This window comes from Papio anubis, chromosome 4 (genome assembly GCF_008728515.1).
Source record: "Papio anubis isolate 15944 chromosome 4, Panubis1.0, whole genome shotgun sequence".
In the NCBI taxonomy this organism is placed as follows: domain Eukaryota; kingdom Metazoa; phylum Chordata; class Mammalia; order Primates; family Cercopithecidae; genus Papio; species Papio anubis.
This window is the reverse complement of record NC_044979.1, coordinates 140,747,981-140,766,467: the sequence shown is the minus strand read 5'-3', so window position 1 is coordinate 140,766,467 and position 18,487 is coordinate 140,747,981. Positions and strand designations below refer to the sequence as shown.

Here is an 18,487-nt window from a genome sequence, read left to right as displayed (position 1 = left end):
GGCAGGTGTGGTGGATGCCCACCTGATCATGCACCAGCTAGCTTGCAATGGTGTCCTGGAAGGCATCCGAATCTGCAGGAAGGGCTTCCCAAACAGGCTGCAGTACCCGGAGTTCAAACAGAGGTGAGTGATGTCTCCCTCAGTGCAAGGCTTAGATGCCCAGGAGTTGACCAACTGATAAGTCACATCCCACTGCAGCAGACACAATGGTGCTCTGTCAATACCACCTCACTGTCAGTCACTACCTTAGTACACACTGGCCCAAATTTCAGATGAGATTGGGTATGTTCAGGGAGGTATGGCCATAGATGCTGGCCCAAATTTCAACTACCAGCCCTTGCATTTCTTGGCTGCTGGATGCTTCTTTACCCCTCCTTGGCAAGCTGTCCTGGGAATTAATGCCTCCCTGGAAGGAGCCCTCAATCAGTGACTGAGGAGAGCTGGTGTATAAATACCTCAGCTCCCTCACCCTTCAGGTAGCTAAGTCTGAGACATTTTCCACACATGTGCTCAGATAGCAGTGTGTTGGTAAATGTTTAACAAGGGCTCCCAGGTCCAAAAAAAGAAGCCCTGATTGCTAGTGTCTGCCCATTTCCTTGGTGTAAATACTCGCGCTGTGGCTCCCAGTGATCCCAAGCACCATTAAGCTTTGGTTGCTCGTTGTGCTAACTGCCTCCATAACGTGCTTTTCATTGGCTTTCTGCCCATTCCCCACTCTGCCACTTTCCAGGTAAACTACTTGCACTTGAATTCTTACCTCAGGGCTTCTGGAGGAACACTGGGTAACTAATACCTCCACCTTAGAAATGATCTTCTTCTACCTTCTCTAACTTCCTAGAACATAAGACCACAGATTGATGGATCAGAAAAAGTCACTAGAGGTCACCTTATCCAAGCCCCTCTGAAGTCCCCAGTTGGGGACTTTTGTGTCCAAGATCACAAAGGGGGCTGCTCACAGGTCAGGATAAAAAATAAATAAATAAAAAATAAATTTTTTATAAAAGCTGTTTTCTGATATCTGAGTCAATGCCCTTTTCTCAACTTCTGCCTCTATCAGGAAGGGATTTTGGTGTCTTCATTTCTAGAAACAGCTTCTCCCTATACCCCCAACCCACACCAATGTCCACTCCCAAGCTAGAGCCCTTATTCCAGAGCCTCCTATTGATCTCATCTCTCTGCCTCCCTGGGGCATCTGTCAAACAAGTCTAGTGCCTGTCCAAAGTCCATCCCAAAGACCAGCAGATAACCGCATGAATATGTTTTATGTGCTGTCGGCTTGGGCATAGTGATGACTGTCAATCATCTCTGTCCTGCCAGGTACCAAGTGCTGAACCCCAACGTGATTCCCCAGGGGTTCGTGGACAACAAAAAGGCCTCAGAGCTGCTTCTTGCAGCCATTGACCTGGATGCAAACGAATACAAAATTGGACACACCAAGGTAGGGTCTGGTGGGCGGTCTCCCCCTACACACCTCCCTCAGCCTTTTCCCAAGAAGGTGGGCTTTGGGGTATGGATTCCACCTGGTCACTGACCAATGGCCTGCTTTGGGCAAGTCTGCCAGTTGCTGAGAGCATCAGTTTCCTGAAAAATCAGGGTTGATCATGCAAGTCTCATAGAATTTGGGGAGATTAGAGACAACATGCATAGAACCCAGTTCAGCTCAGAGGGGAAGTCAATCATGGTAGAATATTTCTTAGAACCCTATGCTTTGTTTTGTTTGAGACAGGGTCTTCCTGGAGTGCAGTGGCACAATCATAGCTCACTACAACCTGAAACTCCCAGGCTCAAGTGATCCTCCTGCCTCAGCCTCCCAAGTAGCTGGGACTTAAGGCATACACCATCACACCCAGTTCATGTTTTAAATTATTTGTAGAGATGGGGTCTCACTCTGTTGCCCAGGCTGGTCTCAAACTCCTGGGCTCAAGCAATCCTCCTGCCTCAGCCTCCCAAAGCGCTGGGATTACAGGCATAAGCCACTGCACCTGGCCTGAGCCCTGAGTTTCCAAGAATAAAAAGGGCCAATCAGAATCAAGGTCCCGGATCTGACCCATGGGGAAGTTTGCTTGGGCGGAACCTGGACAATGAAGCACTGTAAGCCCAGCTCTGAGCCAGCGGCTGAGTCGGGACTGACTCAGACAGAGCAGCCTCCTGCTCCTGACTCATGGGGCCTGAGTTGCCTGGGTCTATCCCATTTCCTGGCCCTGCAGCATCCTGGTGGGGTTGTAAAGGCTGGCCAGGCCAGTGGTGCCAGATGTCCTTCCATAGCCGCCCCACCTGCCCCCCACCAACAGACTGTACCCCAACATGATCGCCCTGTGACACAGGAGATTCACTGGCTTTGTAGTCAGGAGAGCCGGCCTCAAAGCCTACCTCTGAGCTGCCTGGAGCAGATCATTTCTCCTTCCAAGTTCTCAAGCATGACGCAGGCTTGGCATGAGAGCTTCCAGCATGCCTGTGCCTTTAATGCATCTGGTCACTCAGCAAACACTTATGGTGCGCCTACTGTGTGCCAGGCACGGTTCCAGGCTCTAGGGACACACAGTGAAGAGAACAGAACGAGTCCCTCACTCCCTGGAGCTTGCTTTATAACACTGTGTGTGTGGAATTGTAACACTGCCCTAGAACCTGCCGGAACTGTTTGTTTTGGCCTCCTTCACAATTAAGATGTGCTGTAAATAGCTCGATTGACTTGCGGGGGACACTCGAGGTTTGGAGACAGGATCGTTGAATACTTGAGCTGGAAAGAATCTTAGAAACCAGCAGGCCCCTCCTTTCCCCACCCACCCTTGACAGATGGGGAACTTAAGAAAGCCTGGAGAGGGGGTGGAGATGGCATGCCCAACTTCACAGAACGAGGCGGGACACAGCTAGTCGGCATCGGGCCCACTGGCGCCGGTCGTGTGGCCAGGGAAGCCGGAGCTGGTATCTCAGAATCTGGCACAGCTCAGAATCTGGCCCATTTACCACCTGGCCAAACAGACAGCATCCTGCTGTTGTACAAGGGTTGCATGAGGCACGTCAGTTCCAGGGGAAGGCCCAGGGCTGCTGGGGACAGCTTTGCTCCCTGAGGACTAGGCAGACCGGCAGCAGGAGCAGAACAAAGAACAGGATGGTTCTGACTGCAAATGGTGTTCCTATGTTTGGAGGTGGCTCAGGTGGGCCCCACCCCCAGCCACATGCTTGTTTCAAAGACCAAACCTCAACGCCAATTAATTTTGAAATATCAGGAAACGTTTTATGACATCAAGCCCGATTTCTCTACCTTGCGATGTCCAGCTCCTTGGGGGCCTTTTAGGGGGCAGAGAGCATTCTTCCTCATCTTTTGCCCACAGTGGCTCAGCTGGGTGCTGTCCTCCCTGGCCCTGTGTGGCATCTTGGGCTCCTGCAGCTCAGAGGTCCCAGGGGCCCTGCAGGCGGCATTCTCCCCAGATAGGAGAGGAGGCCTAGGTCCCCCAAAGGGATAGTGACTTAACCACAGTCAGACACACAGCACATCCAAGGCAGGCTAAGGCCAGAATGCAGGTCTCCTGGCACCTTCTCTCCTTCTAAAAGTTTCTATTATGTCCTATTTGAAGCCTGTAAAAAGGTGTTACATTATGAAACATAATAATAAAACCAGCACCCTGTGAACCCACTGAAAAGCCCAGAATGTCAACCTTACATGTCTTTCCTCCCCCACCCGCTTCCCACCCCCAGGAGTAACCCTGTCTTGAATTCTGACATGAACCATTCTTTTTTTTGTTTTCTTAAGAGACATGGCCTTGCTCTGTCGCCCAGGCTGGAGTGCAGTGACATGATCACAGCTCACTGCAGCTTCAAACTGCTGGGCTCAAGCGATTCTCCCACCTCAGCCTCCCGAGTAGCTGGGACTACGGGTGCACACCTCCACACCTGGCTAATTTTTGTATTTTTTATAGAGATGCGGTCTCAGTATGTTGCCAAGGCTATTCTCCAACTCCTGGGTTCAAGCGATCCTCCCACCTTGGCCTCCCAAAGCGTTGGGATTACAGGCAGAAGCCACACCACCTGGCTCATTTCGTTACCTTTCAAAAATAGCTTGAGCACATATGCCTGCAGGTCGTGCTTGGTTTTGAGCTTCATGGAAGTATCATACTTGACACACCCTCTGTGACATTCCTCCATGACGTGCTTTTATCGCTTCGCCATGTTTCTAAGCTTCATCCTCACTGGTAGGTGACATTGTCACTGCCACACGGTACTGCAGTGCTGCTGTGAACATCCTTGCTCATGGTCCTGTGCAGGAGTTTCTCTAGAACAAAGTTCTCAACCTTGGCTATACATTAGACTCATCTGGGGAGTTTTGTTTGTTTGTTTGTTTGTTTATTTTTTTGAGACGGAATCTCACTCTGTTTCCCAGGCTAGAGTGCAGTGGCACTGTCTTGGCTCACTGCAACCTCTGCCTCCCGGGTTCAAGTGATTCTCCTGCCTCAGCCTCCCAAGTAGCTGGGATTACAGGCACCTGCCAGCACGCCTGGCTAATTTTTTGTATTTTTAATAGAGATGGGGTTTCACCATGTTGGCCAGGCTGGTCTCGAACTCCTGATCTCTTGATCTGCCCTCCTTGGCCTCCCAAGGCACTGGGATTACAGGTGTGAGTCATCGTGTCTGGCCTGGGGGGATTTTTAAAACATCAATAGGCGGGGCATGGTGGCTTATGTCTATAATTCCTGCCTTTTGGGAGGCTGAGGTAGGAAGGTCACTTGAGTCCAGGAGTTCAAGGCCAGCCTGGGCAACGTAGCCAGACTTCATCTCAGAAAAAAATTTTTTTAATTAGCTGGACATGGTGGCACATGCCTGTAATCCCAGTACTTTGGGAGGCCCAGTCTGGATACCGTATCTCTACAATAATAATAATAAATTTAGCCAGGCATGGTGGCATGTGCCTGTAGTTTCAGCTACTCGGGAGACTGAGATGGGAGGATTGCTTAAGCTCGGCAGGTCGAGGCTGCAGTGATCCATAGTGACGCCACTGCACTCCAGCCTGGATGAGAGACAGAGATCCTTTCTCAAAAACAAAAAGAAAACAAACAACAAAAACCAAAAACCCTTCTTTGATTTAAAGCTCCCCCAAGTGGCTGCCATTGGTGACAGCCGGGCTTTTTCAAAGACATGCCGTCTTTCCCCCAGGTGTTCTTCCGTGCGGGCATCCTGGCCAAGCTTGAGGACATGAGGGACGAGCGTCTGGCCAAGATCATGACGATGCTGCAGTGTCGCCTCCGGGGCTTCCTCATGAGGGTGGAGTTCAAGAAGATGCTGGAACGAAGGTAGCACTCACAAACACCGACACAAAGGCCCAGAGGAGCCACACGTACTCAGGGCCAGCTCCACTAGCCACACCGCGTGGTAGGCAAGGAGTGGATGCCAACATCTTTGATGGCACAAAGAACCCCGTGTGGCTGGCCAGGTGTGGTGGTTCATGCCTGTAATCCCAGCACATTGGGAGGCCAAGGTGGGAGGATAACCTGAGGTCAGGAGTTCGAGACCAGCCTGGCCAACATGGTGAAACCCCCGTCTCTACAAAAAATACAAAAATTAGCTGGGCATGGTGGTGGGTGCCTACAATTCCAGCTACTTGGGAGGTTGAGGCAGGAGAATCGCTTGAACCCGGGAGGCGGAGGTTGCAGTGAGCCAAGATCGTGCCATTGCACTCTAGCCTGGGCGACAGAAACAAAACTCTGTCTCAAAAAAAAAAAAAAAAAAAAAAGGAGCCCTGTCTTTCAGATCCCTGTCTCTCAGAGCTGCTGCAACCAAGTTCACACACTAGGTGGTTTCGAATGACAGGAATTTTGTAAACATTTTTTACTGATACCTAATAGATATGCATATTTTGGGTTGTATGTGATAACTTGATACATTCATATAACAAAATCAGGATAACTGGGATATCCATCGCCTTAAATTTTATTTTTGAGGGGGGATGGGGTCTTGCTCTGTGGCCCAGGCTGGAATACAGTGGTGTGATCATAGCTCACGGCAGCCTTAACCTCTTGGGCTTGATCTTCCCACCTCAGCCTCCTGAGTAGCTAGGACTACAGGTGCACAGTACCACACCTGGCTAATTTTTTTTTTTTTTTTGGTAGAGACAAGGTCTCCCTATGTTGCCCAGGCTCATCTCAAACTCCTGGGCTCAAGCAATCCACCTGCCTCAGCTTCTCAAAATGTTGCGATTATAGGTGTGAACCACTGCACCCAGCCCGTCTTCCCTCTTTTTATATGGACACCAGTCATTGAATTAGGGTCCACCTTACTCCAGTATGACCACCTCATCTTAACTAGTTACATTTGCTGAGACCCTATTCCCAAACAAGGTTCCCTTCCTAGGTATTGGCGGTTAGGATTTCAACATATCCTTTCAGAGGACACAGCTTAACCCCTAACAGGAAACAACTAATATAAACCCTCTCTTTACAGTTTCAAGTCACTTTCACAGCCTTCCTCTTACTTGATTCACGTAATGATGCTGTGAGAGGGGCATGGTAGGGCCAGCACCCCCACTTTACAGATGTGGAAACTGAGGTCTGAGAGGTTAAGGAACTGGGACAGGTTCATGCAGAGCCAGGATTAGAACTTAGCAATTCTCACTCCACATACCTGCTCTTCGAATCATGTTTTTCAGCCATCTCCCTAACCTGGTAATTTAAAAATGACCGGGTCCGGCCAGGTCTGGTAGCTCATACCTGTAATCCCAGCACTTTGAGAAGCCAAGGTGGGAGATCACTTGAGCTCAGGAGTTTGAGACCAGCCTGGGCAACAGTAGATAGGGAGACCCCATCTCTACAAAAAAAAAAAAAAAGATAGCGGGTGGTGGTGCATGCCTGTAGTCCCAGCTACTTTGGAGGCTGAGGCAGGAGGATCGCTTGAACCAGGGAGTACAAAGTTCCAGTAAGCCATAATTGCACCATTGCCCTCTAGCCTGGGCAACAGAGTGAGACCCTGTCTCAAAAACAAAAACAAAAAGTTAGGTCCATCCCAGATGACCTGTGATTCACTCTATTTCTTTGTGGCCATAGAATTAGTAATGAATTCCTGTTCCCATCAGCAGGCCACCTGCAGCCCTGGACTGAAGGCAGGGACATCAGTTAGGGGCTGATGTGAGGGATCTTGGCCTGATTCAGCCCAGGGCCTTGGTGCACAGGAGGTCCTCAATAAATGGCAGTTGAATGAAGCTGCAGGGAACAAGACATGGGTGGATTCCAGCATCTTTGCAGATCCGTGGTATTCAGAGACTAATGGGTGATTTCTGGTGGAGGAGGGAAAATGCAGGAGTCAATGACTGGTCTGTCTCAGCCTTGTGCCATCTGGGAGGGACCTGGTTCCATCAGATTTCACTTCAGTTCCTTTATCGTGCTGCTAAGCTCTGACCCCAACGTGAATCTCCCCGCCCCAGACCACATGGGCAATGCTGGGTCTTGAGAAAGCACTTTGGTGTCTGTACAAGATCTGCTGGCTTCTATTTCCAGGCCCTGCTCCTTCCCCAGGGAAGCCAGGTCCTAACACCTTCATTGTAACCCATTCAACCCTGGATTCTTTTCACAGAATGGGCCTGAAAGTCATTCAGCGGAATGTGCGCAAGTTCCTGCAGCTCCGTTTCTGGGGCTGGTGGAAGCTGTATAACAAGGTGAGGGCCAAGGGGCCAGGCCATTGGGGACTGCTACTGCCTGTGGGCTGGGGGAGGGCCCAATCCTGGACGGAGGTGCCCCTCAGGAGAGGCTGCAAGAACAGTTTGAAAATGAGGGCGCCTTAGAGACAAAATCTAGCCTCTGTCCAGATAGAGAGTGCCATACCACCCCCACCAAAAAAAGTGAGCTTGATTATTGACTCCTTGCCCCTGGGCATGTTGAGGTATCTTCAGCTCCAGTGAGGATTGCTTGAGTTTAGGAGCTGGAGGACCAGCCTCGGGAAATAAGGTCTGACCTCTCATCTCCTATTCTTCCGAAACAGCAGTGAGTGTGGTAAGTGAGTCAGCCAGCCGGTAGGACCCACAGAAGTCCCAAGCAGCCAGGCCACCCTCAACCAAGGCAGGAGGCCACCAGCCATGGCACTGCACGTGGGCCCAATCACACCTGTGCTGGGGCCACCATTAAGAGGGAACATGTCCCTGGGCACCAGAGGAGGGAGTCAGGCACCAGGCAGCTGTGTTCAGGAGAAAGGAGGACCCACAGAGGGTGGGGACAGGCTCTGAGTCATCTCGGGTGGCCCTGAGTCCTCCAAAGCTCACAAGGAAGTTTCTTTACACTCCTGTCAAAGAACCGGCTAACAATCAGCACCCACCACAAACGGAAAGGGAGGAATAGTAAGTTCTGCTTTCCCAAATGTATCCACACACAAGCCGGCCCTGGAGGACCTGGGATTGGAGAGGAATCTAGAAGAGCATGTCTCAAAGGCCAGGTGTTGCAGGTGCTGCCTGGCTTTCTCCGCCTGTTCCATGACTCACCTTTCTTTACATTCATTCACTTTTTTTTTTTTTTTTTTGAGACGGAGTCTCACTCTGTCACCTAGGCTGGAGTGCAGTGGCACAATCTCGGCTCACTGCAAACTCCGCCTCCAGGGTTCAAGTTATTTTCCTGCCTCAGCCTCCTATCTGGGATTACAAGCATCTGCCACCATACCTGGCTAATTTTTGTATTTTTAGTAGAGACAGGGTTTTACCATGTTGGCCAGGCCGGTCTCAAACTCCTGACCTCAGGTGATCCGCCTGCTTTGGCCTCCCAAAGTGCTGCTGGGATTACAGATGTGAGTCACTGCACCTGGCCTCGCTTTTCTATTTTGGAAAAAAAAAAAAAAATTCAGACAGGGTCTGACTCTGTTGCCCAGGCTGGAGTACAGTGATGCAATCATAGCTCACTGCAGCCTCAAACTCCTGGGCTCAAGCAATCCTTCCACCTCAGCCTCCCAAATAGCTGGGACTATAGGTGTGTGCCACCATGCCCAGCTAATTTTTAATTTTTGTTGTTGAAGAGACAGGGTCTTGCTATGTTGCCCAGGCTGGTCTCAAACTCCTGGCCTCAAGCAGTCCTCCCACCTCGCCCTCCCAAATGGCTGAGATTACAGGTGCACAGCGCCTACCCAGCTCATTTTTAAACTTTTTGTAGAGAGAGGGTCTTGCTACATTACCCCAGCCAGTTTTGAACTCCTGACCTCAAGTGATACTCCCCAGCCTCCTGGAATTACAGGTGTAAGCCACTGTTCCCAGCCACAAATTTTACTTTAAAAGGAAACTTTGCAGTCTTACCTGCTTTAACCTCATCCTAAGCAAAGATTATCCACAAAATTGTGGATTTGAGGAGTTCTTTTTCATTTTTTAAATTACCTATTAAAGTAACTATTTCACAACTCAAATCAAAGGGTGTCTATGCTTGAATGCATCTCACCAGATCCCTTGGTATACAATTAGACTCTGGGAAGACCCAGGCCAATGGCCTTTAAGGTTCCTTCTGAGCAAGACATGGTAGCAACAGCTGTGAACTCCCCTGCTCGTTACTAATTAGACCTGACAGAGCAAGGTCCTGTTCTAATTAGTTGTTGTCGTTGAGACAAAATCTTGCTCTGTTGCTCAGGCTGGAGTGCAGTGGCACGATCTGGCTCACTGCAACCTCTGCCTCCCGGGTTCAAGCGATTCTCCTGCCTCAGCCTCCTGAGTAGCTGGGACTACAGGCACTCACCACCACACCTGACTAATTTTTTTGTATATTTAGTAGACACGGGATTTCACCATGTTGGCCTGGCTGGTCTTGAACTCCTGACCTCAGGAGATCCGCCCGCCTCAGCCTCCCAAAGTGCTGGGATTACAGGCATGAACCATCGCGCCTGGCCTTTTTATTTTTATTTATTTTTTATTATTTTTTTAATCCTCTCCTCTTAGTATTCTAACTAAGTTCTAATCTTATTTAACAAAGCCGGATAGGCTGGGTCAATGAAAAAACACTTGTCGGCCGGGCGCGGTGGCTCAAGCCTGTAATCCCAGCACTTTGGGAGGCCGAGGCGGGTGGATCACGAGGTCAGGAGATCGAGACCATCCTGGCTAACATGGTGAAACCCCGTCTCTACTAAAAATACAAAAAACTAGCCGGGCGTGGTGGCGGGCGCCTGTGGTCCCAGCTACTCGGAGGCTGAGGCGGGAGAATGGTGTGAGCCCGGGAGGTGGAGCTTGCAGTGAGCCGAGATCGCGCCACTGCACTCCAGCCTGGGAGCACAGCGAGACTCCGTCTCAAAAAAAAAAAAAAAAAAAGAAAAAACACTTGTAGTAGGTTTCCATTGAATAAAAAGTGCTACACAGCGGCAAGGTATAGTGGTTACTGCAACCTTTTCATGCCAGCTTTGCCACTGTGACATTTCAGATTCTCAACAGCCAGGCTGGCAATGAACGAGGTTTATCTGTTATCTTTCAAAAGGGGCGCAGGCTGTCCCTCCTCCCAAATCCGTGTTTAGGTCATTTTCCCTCCTGGGAAATGTATCTATTGACTATGTATCTATTGTATCTATGGTATAATGTTTCTGTGGTTCCCAGGGGATCTGCCCCACCAGCTCTGCTAGGTGTTTTAGGAACCCTCAAGGGATGGGAGGGAGGTCTTTGAGGGGCTTGCAGATGCAGGGCAGAATACGGGTGGTGGGACTGGATGGAGCCTGGTGCTCCAGTGCAGGTGAGAAGGGTCAAGTGCACAGAGAGGTCCCGGTGGGTGTTGCGGGTGCAGAGTAGGAGCAGATGCTCCTGGCTAAATGGCAAAGAAGGTCTAGCCCTATAGACACAGGGGCAGGGTCACCGGCCAGGGTGGGAAGTGTCAGCCCTCCTCCTCCACACAGTGCAGGAGGAGGGCAGGGGCTACATTGTGGAAGGCCTGCAAGGCCAAGTCGAGAGGTAGGACTTCATGTTAGAGAGAAGATGAAATAAGTGAGAGACAGAGAGAGAGAGAGAGAAAGAGTAAGAGACAGAGAGAGAGATACACACGTAGAGAAAAACAAAGAGAACTACACAGAAAATGAGAGAGAGAGAAACAAAGAGAGAGACGGCACAACAGAGAGACAGGCAGAGAGAGAGACAAAGATAGAGACAGCATGAGACAGAGAAAGAGACACAGAGAAAGAGAGACAGGGAGAGAGAAAAACAGAGAGGGAGCAGAGCAACAGAGAGAGACTGAGAAGAGAGGCAGAGATAGGAATGGCATGAGAAAGACAGAGACACAGAGAGAGAGAGAAACAGTGGGTGAGAGAGAGACAGCAAACTGAGACAGACAGAGACAGAAACTGAGAGCGCCAGAGAGTGGGAGGATTCAGTAGGGAAGGAAGGAGGGAGGGGATCCCAAGGCTGTGATTTCACCGGGGCTCCTGGTGTCTACACAACATGCAGAACAGATGTAAGCCATGGGGCACCCAGATGCTGAGGATACCTGACTCCATGTCACTCAGGATTAAAGAGCATCCTAAGAATTGTCCTAGGTGAGGATGGGCCTTCTCTGTTGAGGCCAGGGATGCTTTACACAAGTTCAGCCTGGTGGCGTCTGTGGAGAGGGACCCCACCCCAGAGTTACAGCAAAGCTGCTTCCCACCACAGTGGTGCCGTGAGGTCACACCTGAGGCAGAGACTCCACCGCCCTCCGTCTACCCCCCGGCAAAGCCCATTCTCCTAACGCTCTTTGGTGTTGCTCATTGCCCAGGTCAAGCCGCTCCTGAATGTGGCTCGGCAAGAGGAGGAGATGAAGGCCAAGGAGGAGGAGCTCAGGCAAGCCATGGCCAAGACCCAGGAGCTGGTAAACAAGGTCAAGGAACTGGAGGAGAAGACAGCCACGCTCAGCCAGGAGAAGAATGACCTCACCATTCAGCTGCAGGCTGTACGTGGGGTCGCTGGGGAGAAGGGTGGGGAACCCAGTACAGCCTTGACCCTGGGAGGGAGGAAGGGCGAGCTCTTTTGAAAATCCGTGTCCCTCCAGACCACGGGAAATTCTCCAGGATACAAGGTCACCCTCGACCCAACTACCAAAAGGTCTCCATCCAATTTTTGTGTGTGTGTGTGTCAGAGAGAGAGAGAGAGAGACAGACAGACAGATAGACAGACAGACAGACAGGGACAGGGTCTTGCTCTGTTGCCCAGGTTGGAGTGAGGTGGCTTGATCACAGCTCACAGCAGCCTCCATCTCCTGGACACAAGTGATCCTCCCACCTCAGCCTCCCAAGTAGCTGGGACTATACCACCATGCCCAGCCAATTTTTTGTATTTTTTGTAGAGACAGGGTCTCACTGTTGCCCAGGCTGGTCTCAAACTCCCAGCCTCAAGTGATCCTCCCATTTCGGCCTCCCAAAGAGCTGGGATTACAGGTGTGAGCCCTTGTGCCTGGTCTCCATCAAACTCTTATTTGCATACAGCAGCAGGCTGGGCATACACAGCTACAGGACCTGCCTGCAGGGAAAGTCCAGGGATGGTGGCCACGAGATGGGGTGAGAACAGCGTCCCCTGGAGTCAGGGCTGGGCTTTGCCCTACGAACTTGGCAATTTACCCTCTCCAAGCCTCCTTTTCCTCACCTGTCCAGGGAAGAATAAACGATGTCATTTCTGAAGGATGCCTGACTAAATGTCCCGTGGTGAATTCACTGCTGGGGTCCTTCTGGTTTGCAAAGTTTTTCCTATTCCTTCCCTGATTTGATTCTCACCACCCCCCTGTTAAGACACCCGATTTTCACGTGCGTCATACAGGGTAGAAAAACTCAGTTTGGCAGACATTTAGAGATTTGATCAAAGTCCCAGGCCCCTTAGTAGAAAACCCAGGCCTGGAAGGGGCCCAGTTCCATCTTCAGTCCTCCCTGCTCTGCCATGGCTGTCTCTGCAGCCATGAGTATGTGTGGCACTTGCATTTTCTTTTCACCGTCCCCAAAGGCCTCCAACATCATTTCTCAGTATCCTCTTCAGACCCCTGAGAAGTTGCTTGAACTGATATCCCCATTTTGTTTGTGGAGGCTGAGGCTGGGCAAGACTAAAGTGATGGAAGAATCCTCCTGGGCCAGGTGCAATGGTTCATGCTCGTAAACCCAACACTCTGGGAGGCCAAGGCAGGAGGAATGCTTGAGCCCAGGAATTCCAGACCAGCCTGGGCAACATAGTGAAACCCCATCTCTACAAAAAAGTTTAAAAATTAGCTGAGTGTGGTGGCACATCTGTAGTCCCAGCTACTCAGGAGGCTTAAGTGGCAGGACTGCTTAAGCCTAGAAGGTCGAGACTGCAGTGAGCCATGATTGTGCCACTGCACCCCAGCCTGGGTGACAGAGCGAGACCCTGTTTCAAAAATAAAAATAAAAAACTTAGCTGGGCATTGCAGTGTGTACCCGTAGCCTCAGCTACTTGGAAAGATGAGGTGGGAGGATTGCTTGAGCCCAGGAGGTCAAGACTGCAGTGAGCTGTGATCACACCACTGCACTCCAGCCTGAACAACAAAGCAAAACCCTGACTCAAAAAAAACAAAAAAAAAACAAAAAAAAGGAGCTCAGAGATAGCCCGGCCCCTTGTCCAACCCCCAGGACACATTTGTTCAGCTCAAGGCTGTGTGGTCTTTGCCTGGACCCTGCCTGCCACTGGGGCTCTTTCTCCCAACAGGAGCAAGAGAACCTGATGGATGCAGAGGAGCGCCTGACACAGATGATGAAGACCAAGATGGATCTGGAGAGCCAGATCTCAGACATGCAGGAGCGGCTGGAGGAGGAAGAGGGCACAGCGGCCTCGCTGAGTGCTGCCAAGCGCAAGCTGGAGGGGGAGCTGAGTGACCTGAAGCGGGACCTGGAGGGCCTGGAAACCACACTGGCCAAGACAGAGAAGGAGAAGCAGGTGAGGAGAGGCCAGAGCCCTGCCACGCTTTTCTCAGGCCACCGTCAGGGGCCATACCTGAAGCCCCTATGGTGGCTACGCCCAGTGCCCTGACCACTGACCATATGCGGCGTTTTTTTGGGTTTTTTTGTTTCTTTGAGCTTTTTTGTTTGTTTTGAGACAGAGTCTCGCTCTCACTCTGTCACCCAGGCTGGAGTGCAATGGTGCGATCTCGGCTCACTGCAACCTCCCCCTCCCGGGTTCCAGTGATTCTCATACCTCCGCCTCCTAAGTAGCTGGAACTACAGGTGTGGCGCCACCATGCCCAGCTAATTTTTGTATTTTTAGTGGAGACAGGGTTTTGCCATGTTGGCCAGACTCATCTTGAACACCTGACCTCAGGTGATCTGCCCGCCTTGGCCTCCCAAAGTGCTGGGATTACAGGCATGAGCCACCGTACCCAGCCCACATGGGGCTATTGTCACATCCATTAATTTACAACTTAAAATGCAATTCCTCGGTTGCACAAGCCACATTACAGGTGCTCAGCAGCCATGTGCGGTTAAGTGTCACTGCATGGGACAGCAAAGGCAGAGAACATGACCGTTACTACAGACAGGTCTGCTGGGCAGGGCAGCTGACTAAGGGGACTGAGAGGTGTTCCCATCACTTTGAAGTGTCTACCTTCAGCTGTTGAATTTCTGCCCAAACAAGCAGTTGCTGCCCCTCTGAGCAGCTCCCTGGGGGAAGCCCTGGCTCCTGATGCCATCTGGCCGGCCCCTGGGCCCAAGGGCCCTACCTGCTATTGCAGGTAGGTGGGGTTCTCCAGCAGGGTAAGCGGGGGCTCTGCCTAAACTTGAGCTTCTCCTGCTCTGCTGCACACACAAACCACCAGGGATACTGTCAGGTGCAGACTCTGGCGGGCCCAGCGGAGTCCGAGAGTCTGTATTTCTAGCATGCTCCTAGGGGATGCCACTGCTGACATCCGGGGACCATGCTTTGAGAAGCCAAGGTTCTTGCTGCTCCCCTTCACCCCCACGGTTCTGACTTGGTTGGTCTGAGACATGCCCTGGGCACTGGCATTTCTGAAGCTCCCAGGAGACTCAAGAGTACACCCAAGCTGAGGATTCCCTCCAGCTTTAAGGCTCTACCTCTCTCCCTGCCCTGGTTTCTAGGCCCTGGATCACAAGGTCCGTACCCTGACCGGGGACCTCTCGCTCCGTGAAGACTCCATCGCCAAGCTCCAGAAGGAGAAGAGGGCCCTGGAGGAGCTGTACCAGGTAGGTTTCCCTTGCCTCTTCCTCGGCCCAGCAGCTGGAGCTTGGCACAGTGTGCTTTCCATTGGACATTGGAGCCCCGAGTTCAAATCCTGGCCCTGCTGCCCCCTCAGCTTGGAGCCTTAGGAAAGTTAAGGAATTCTTCGTATATCTCGGTTTCAAGAGTGACATGGGTGTGGCCCCCTTTTACTGCCTTCCTTCCAAGTTTGTTATAAGTGGGGTGACAATATAATTTGTCTTCCAAACTAGGACAGTTTTGAGAGCAAGAGGGGGAGCTATTAACAATTATGAATCAACTAGGCATGGCAGCTCACATCTTTAATCCCAGCACTTTGGGAGGCTGAGGCAGGAGGATCCCCTCAGTTTAGGAGTTTGAGACCAGCCCGGGCAACATGGCAAAACTTCCATCTCTACAAAAAATTACAAAAATTAGCCAGGTCTGGTGGCACGCACCTGTAGTCCCAGCTATTCAGGAGGCTGAGGCAGGAGGATAACTTGAGCCCAGGAGTTGCAGGTTGCAGTGAGCCAAGATTGCGCCATTTCTCTCCAGCCTGGGTGACAGCGAGACTCTGTCTCAAAACAAACAAACAACAAAACAATTATGAGTTAGGTTGGGCCCATGCACACCGGAGAAAGTATGCTCACTGGAGTGGTAGGGATGGAGTGGGGTGTATGGAAGTGCCCCGTGAGCTCAAAAGCCCCAGCAAAGCCTAAGACACTGTGGCAATAACAGGTCATGAGCTCTTGAGGCCATGGGGAGACCCACCGACTTTCCCAGGGCCACTGTCACAGGCTCAGGCTCCTGAATGCAGAGCTGGCTCTGACCGGCCACCAGTGCTGACCTCCAGAGAAACAGGAGCAAAGAGCCGGACAGTGGACCCCTCGTCCCTGTGTTTGCTGACACTGTGAATCCACATGTCCCCTGAGTGCCTCTCCCTGCCGCCTCAGGAACTGCCGCCCTTGCCCTGTGATTTTCAAGCATATCAGACCCAGAGCCTCCTTTCATAACAAACACAGTCGATGAGTGTTATTCACACTGGTTATGTTTTTGTTGTTCTGAGACTGAGGTTCGCTCTGCCACCCAGGCTGGAGTTCAGTGGTGTGGTCTCGGCTCACTGCAACCTCTGCCTCCCAGGTTCAAGTGATTCCCCTGCCTCAGCCTCCCGAGTAGCTGGGATTACAGGCACGCACCACCATGCCCAGCTAATTTTTTGTATTTTTAGTAGAGATGGGGGTTTCACCATATCGGCCAGGCTGGTCTCGAACTCCTGACCTCAAATGATCCTCCCACCTGAGCCTCCCAAAGTGCTGGGATTACAGGCGTGAGCTACCGCGCCCGGCCTCACAGCGGTTATGTTCTGTAAAGTTGCCATAAACACTGAATTAACCAATAATAATTCAATACTGAATTAGCAAATATGAACCACTGCTCCTGGGGAAAATACAGGGTTAGACTCTTACAAGCCTCTGGTCATAATACTTTTTTTTTTTGAGACACGGTCTCACTCTGTCACCAAGGCTGGAGTGCAGTGGTACAATCACAGCTCACTGTAGCCTTGACTTCCCAGGCTCAGGCAATCCTCCCACCTCAGCCTCCTGAGTAACTGGGATTATAGGCACGTACCACCGCACCCCGCAAATTTTTGTTTCTTCGTTTTTGAGACAGAGCCTCACACTGTCACCCGAGCTGGAGTGCAGTGGCGCTATTTTGGCTCATTGCAACCTCGGCCTCGCAGGTTCAAGCGATTCTCCTGCCTCAGCCTCCCGAGTAGCTGGGATTACAGGTGCATGCCACAATGCCTGGCTAATTTTTTTGTGTTTTTAGTAGAGACGGGCTTTCACTATGTTGGCCAAACTGGTCTCAAACTCCTGACCTTGTGATCCACCTGCCTCAGTCTCCCAAAGTGCTGGGATTATAGGTGTGAGCCACCACGCCCAGCCAATTTTTGTATTTCGTGTAGGGTTTCATCATGTTGCCCAGGCTGGTCTTGAATTCCTGGGCTCAAGTCATCTTCCCGCCTCGGCCTCCCAAAGTGCTGGGATTGCAGGCATGAGCCACCGCATGCCCCACCAACATTTTCATCAATCTATCAATACATAATGCATGCAACTATGGTCAATACATTACTTTGTTATGTATGTCTTATTTAAATTGTTGATTCGTTCACACTGAACTTAGGGCCAGCAGCACTATACCTTGCATCTGAATGAAGCTTCTCTCACACACATCACAGCCCTCTTGCACTTAGGGACACTCAACAGCCCTTCAGCACTGTGCTTGGGGGTCATTTTAAGCAGCAAAACCCCCCATAAAAAAAAAAAAGTAAAAAAAGCCATGGCATTAAATACAGCATAAAAATGACATTTGTTTACAGTATGAGGCTGAAACAAAAAGGCAGAGTGTCACTTTGTTCAACCTCAGCAGAGAATGTGCGCATCAAAGTTTCTCCCCACCCCACATGCGTGTTTGCAAATAACCATGAGAAAGTGTTGCGAGTAGTGATTTTGGATTGCAAATATGTTTTGGGGAGTGGGTAAATGGACAAATAGAGAATCTACAAATAGGCCGGGCACTGTGGCCCATGCCTGTAATCTCAGCACTTTGGGAAGCTGAGGCGGGCAGATCACCTGAGGTCAGGAGTTTGAGACCAGCCTGGCCAACATGGTGAAACCCTGTCTCTACTAAAAATACAAAAATTAGCCAGGTGTGGTGGCACACAGCTGTAGTCCCAGCTACTCAGGAGGCTGAGGTATGAGAATTGCTTGAACCCAGGAGGTAGAGGTTGCAGTGGGCCACGCCACTGCACTCCAGCCTTGGCAACAGAGCGAGACCCTGTCTCAAAATAAATAAATAAATAAAAATAAAATAAAATGTAGTACAGGCCAGTGCAGGCCGTGGATCATCCCTGTAATCTTAGCATGAGGATTACAGGAGGATCACTGAGCCAGGAGGATCACTTGAGCCTAGGAGTTTGAGACCAGCCTGGGAAACATAGCAAGACGTTGTCTCTACAAAAAATTAAAAAATTAGCCAGGTGTGCTGGCGTGCGCCTCTAGTCCCAGCTACTTGGGAGGCTGAGGCAGAAGGATTGCTTGAGCCCAGGAGTTCAAGACCAGCCTGGGCAACACAGCAAGACCCTGTTTCTACAAAAACTAGAAAAAAAAAATTAGCCAGGAGGCTGAGGCAAGAGGGTTGCTTGAGCCCAAGAGGTGGAGGCTGCAGTTAGCTATGATCATACCACCGTACTCCAGCCTGAGTGATGGAGTGAGATCCTATCTCAAAAAAACAAAAATTGTAGTGCATATGAAATGAAAAAGAACATTGAGTTACATGTAAAAGGGTGCTAGGCTCTAGGTTTAGAAGAGTAGAAATGGTTGTTTTACTGACGTGAGTGCCTGGGTG

General features: G+C 50.8%; 1 protein-coding gene across 1 annotated transcript in view; it reads left to right on the top strand.

Annotated features, from left to right (window-relative positions):
- Positions 1–13,401: 13,401 nt before the first annotated feature.
- The window catches only part of LOC101018419 (myosin-16), a 28,500-nt gene continuing 23,414 nt past the window's right edge, over positions 13,402–18,487 (top strand). The window contains exons 1-2 of the mRNA XM_021935150.2: positions 13,402–13,828; positions 14,983–15,087. Of these exons, the coding sequence (XP_021790842.2) occupies positions 13,616–13,828; positions 14,983–15,087 (318 nt within the window). The 5' untranslated portion in view covers positions 13,402–13,615. The remainder of the gene's footprint in view (positions 13,829–14,982; positions 15,088–18,487) is intronic.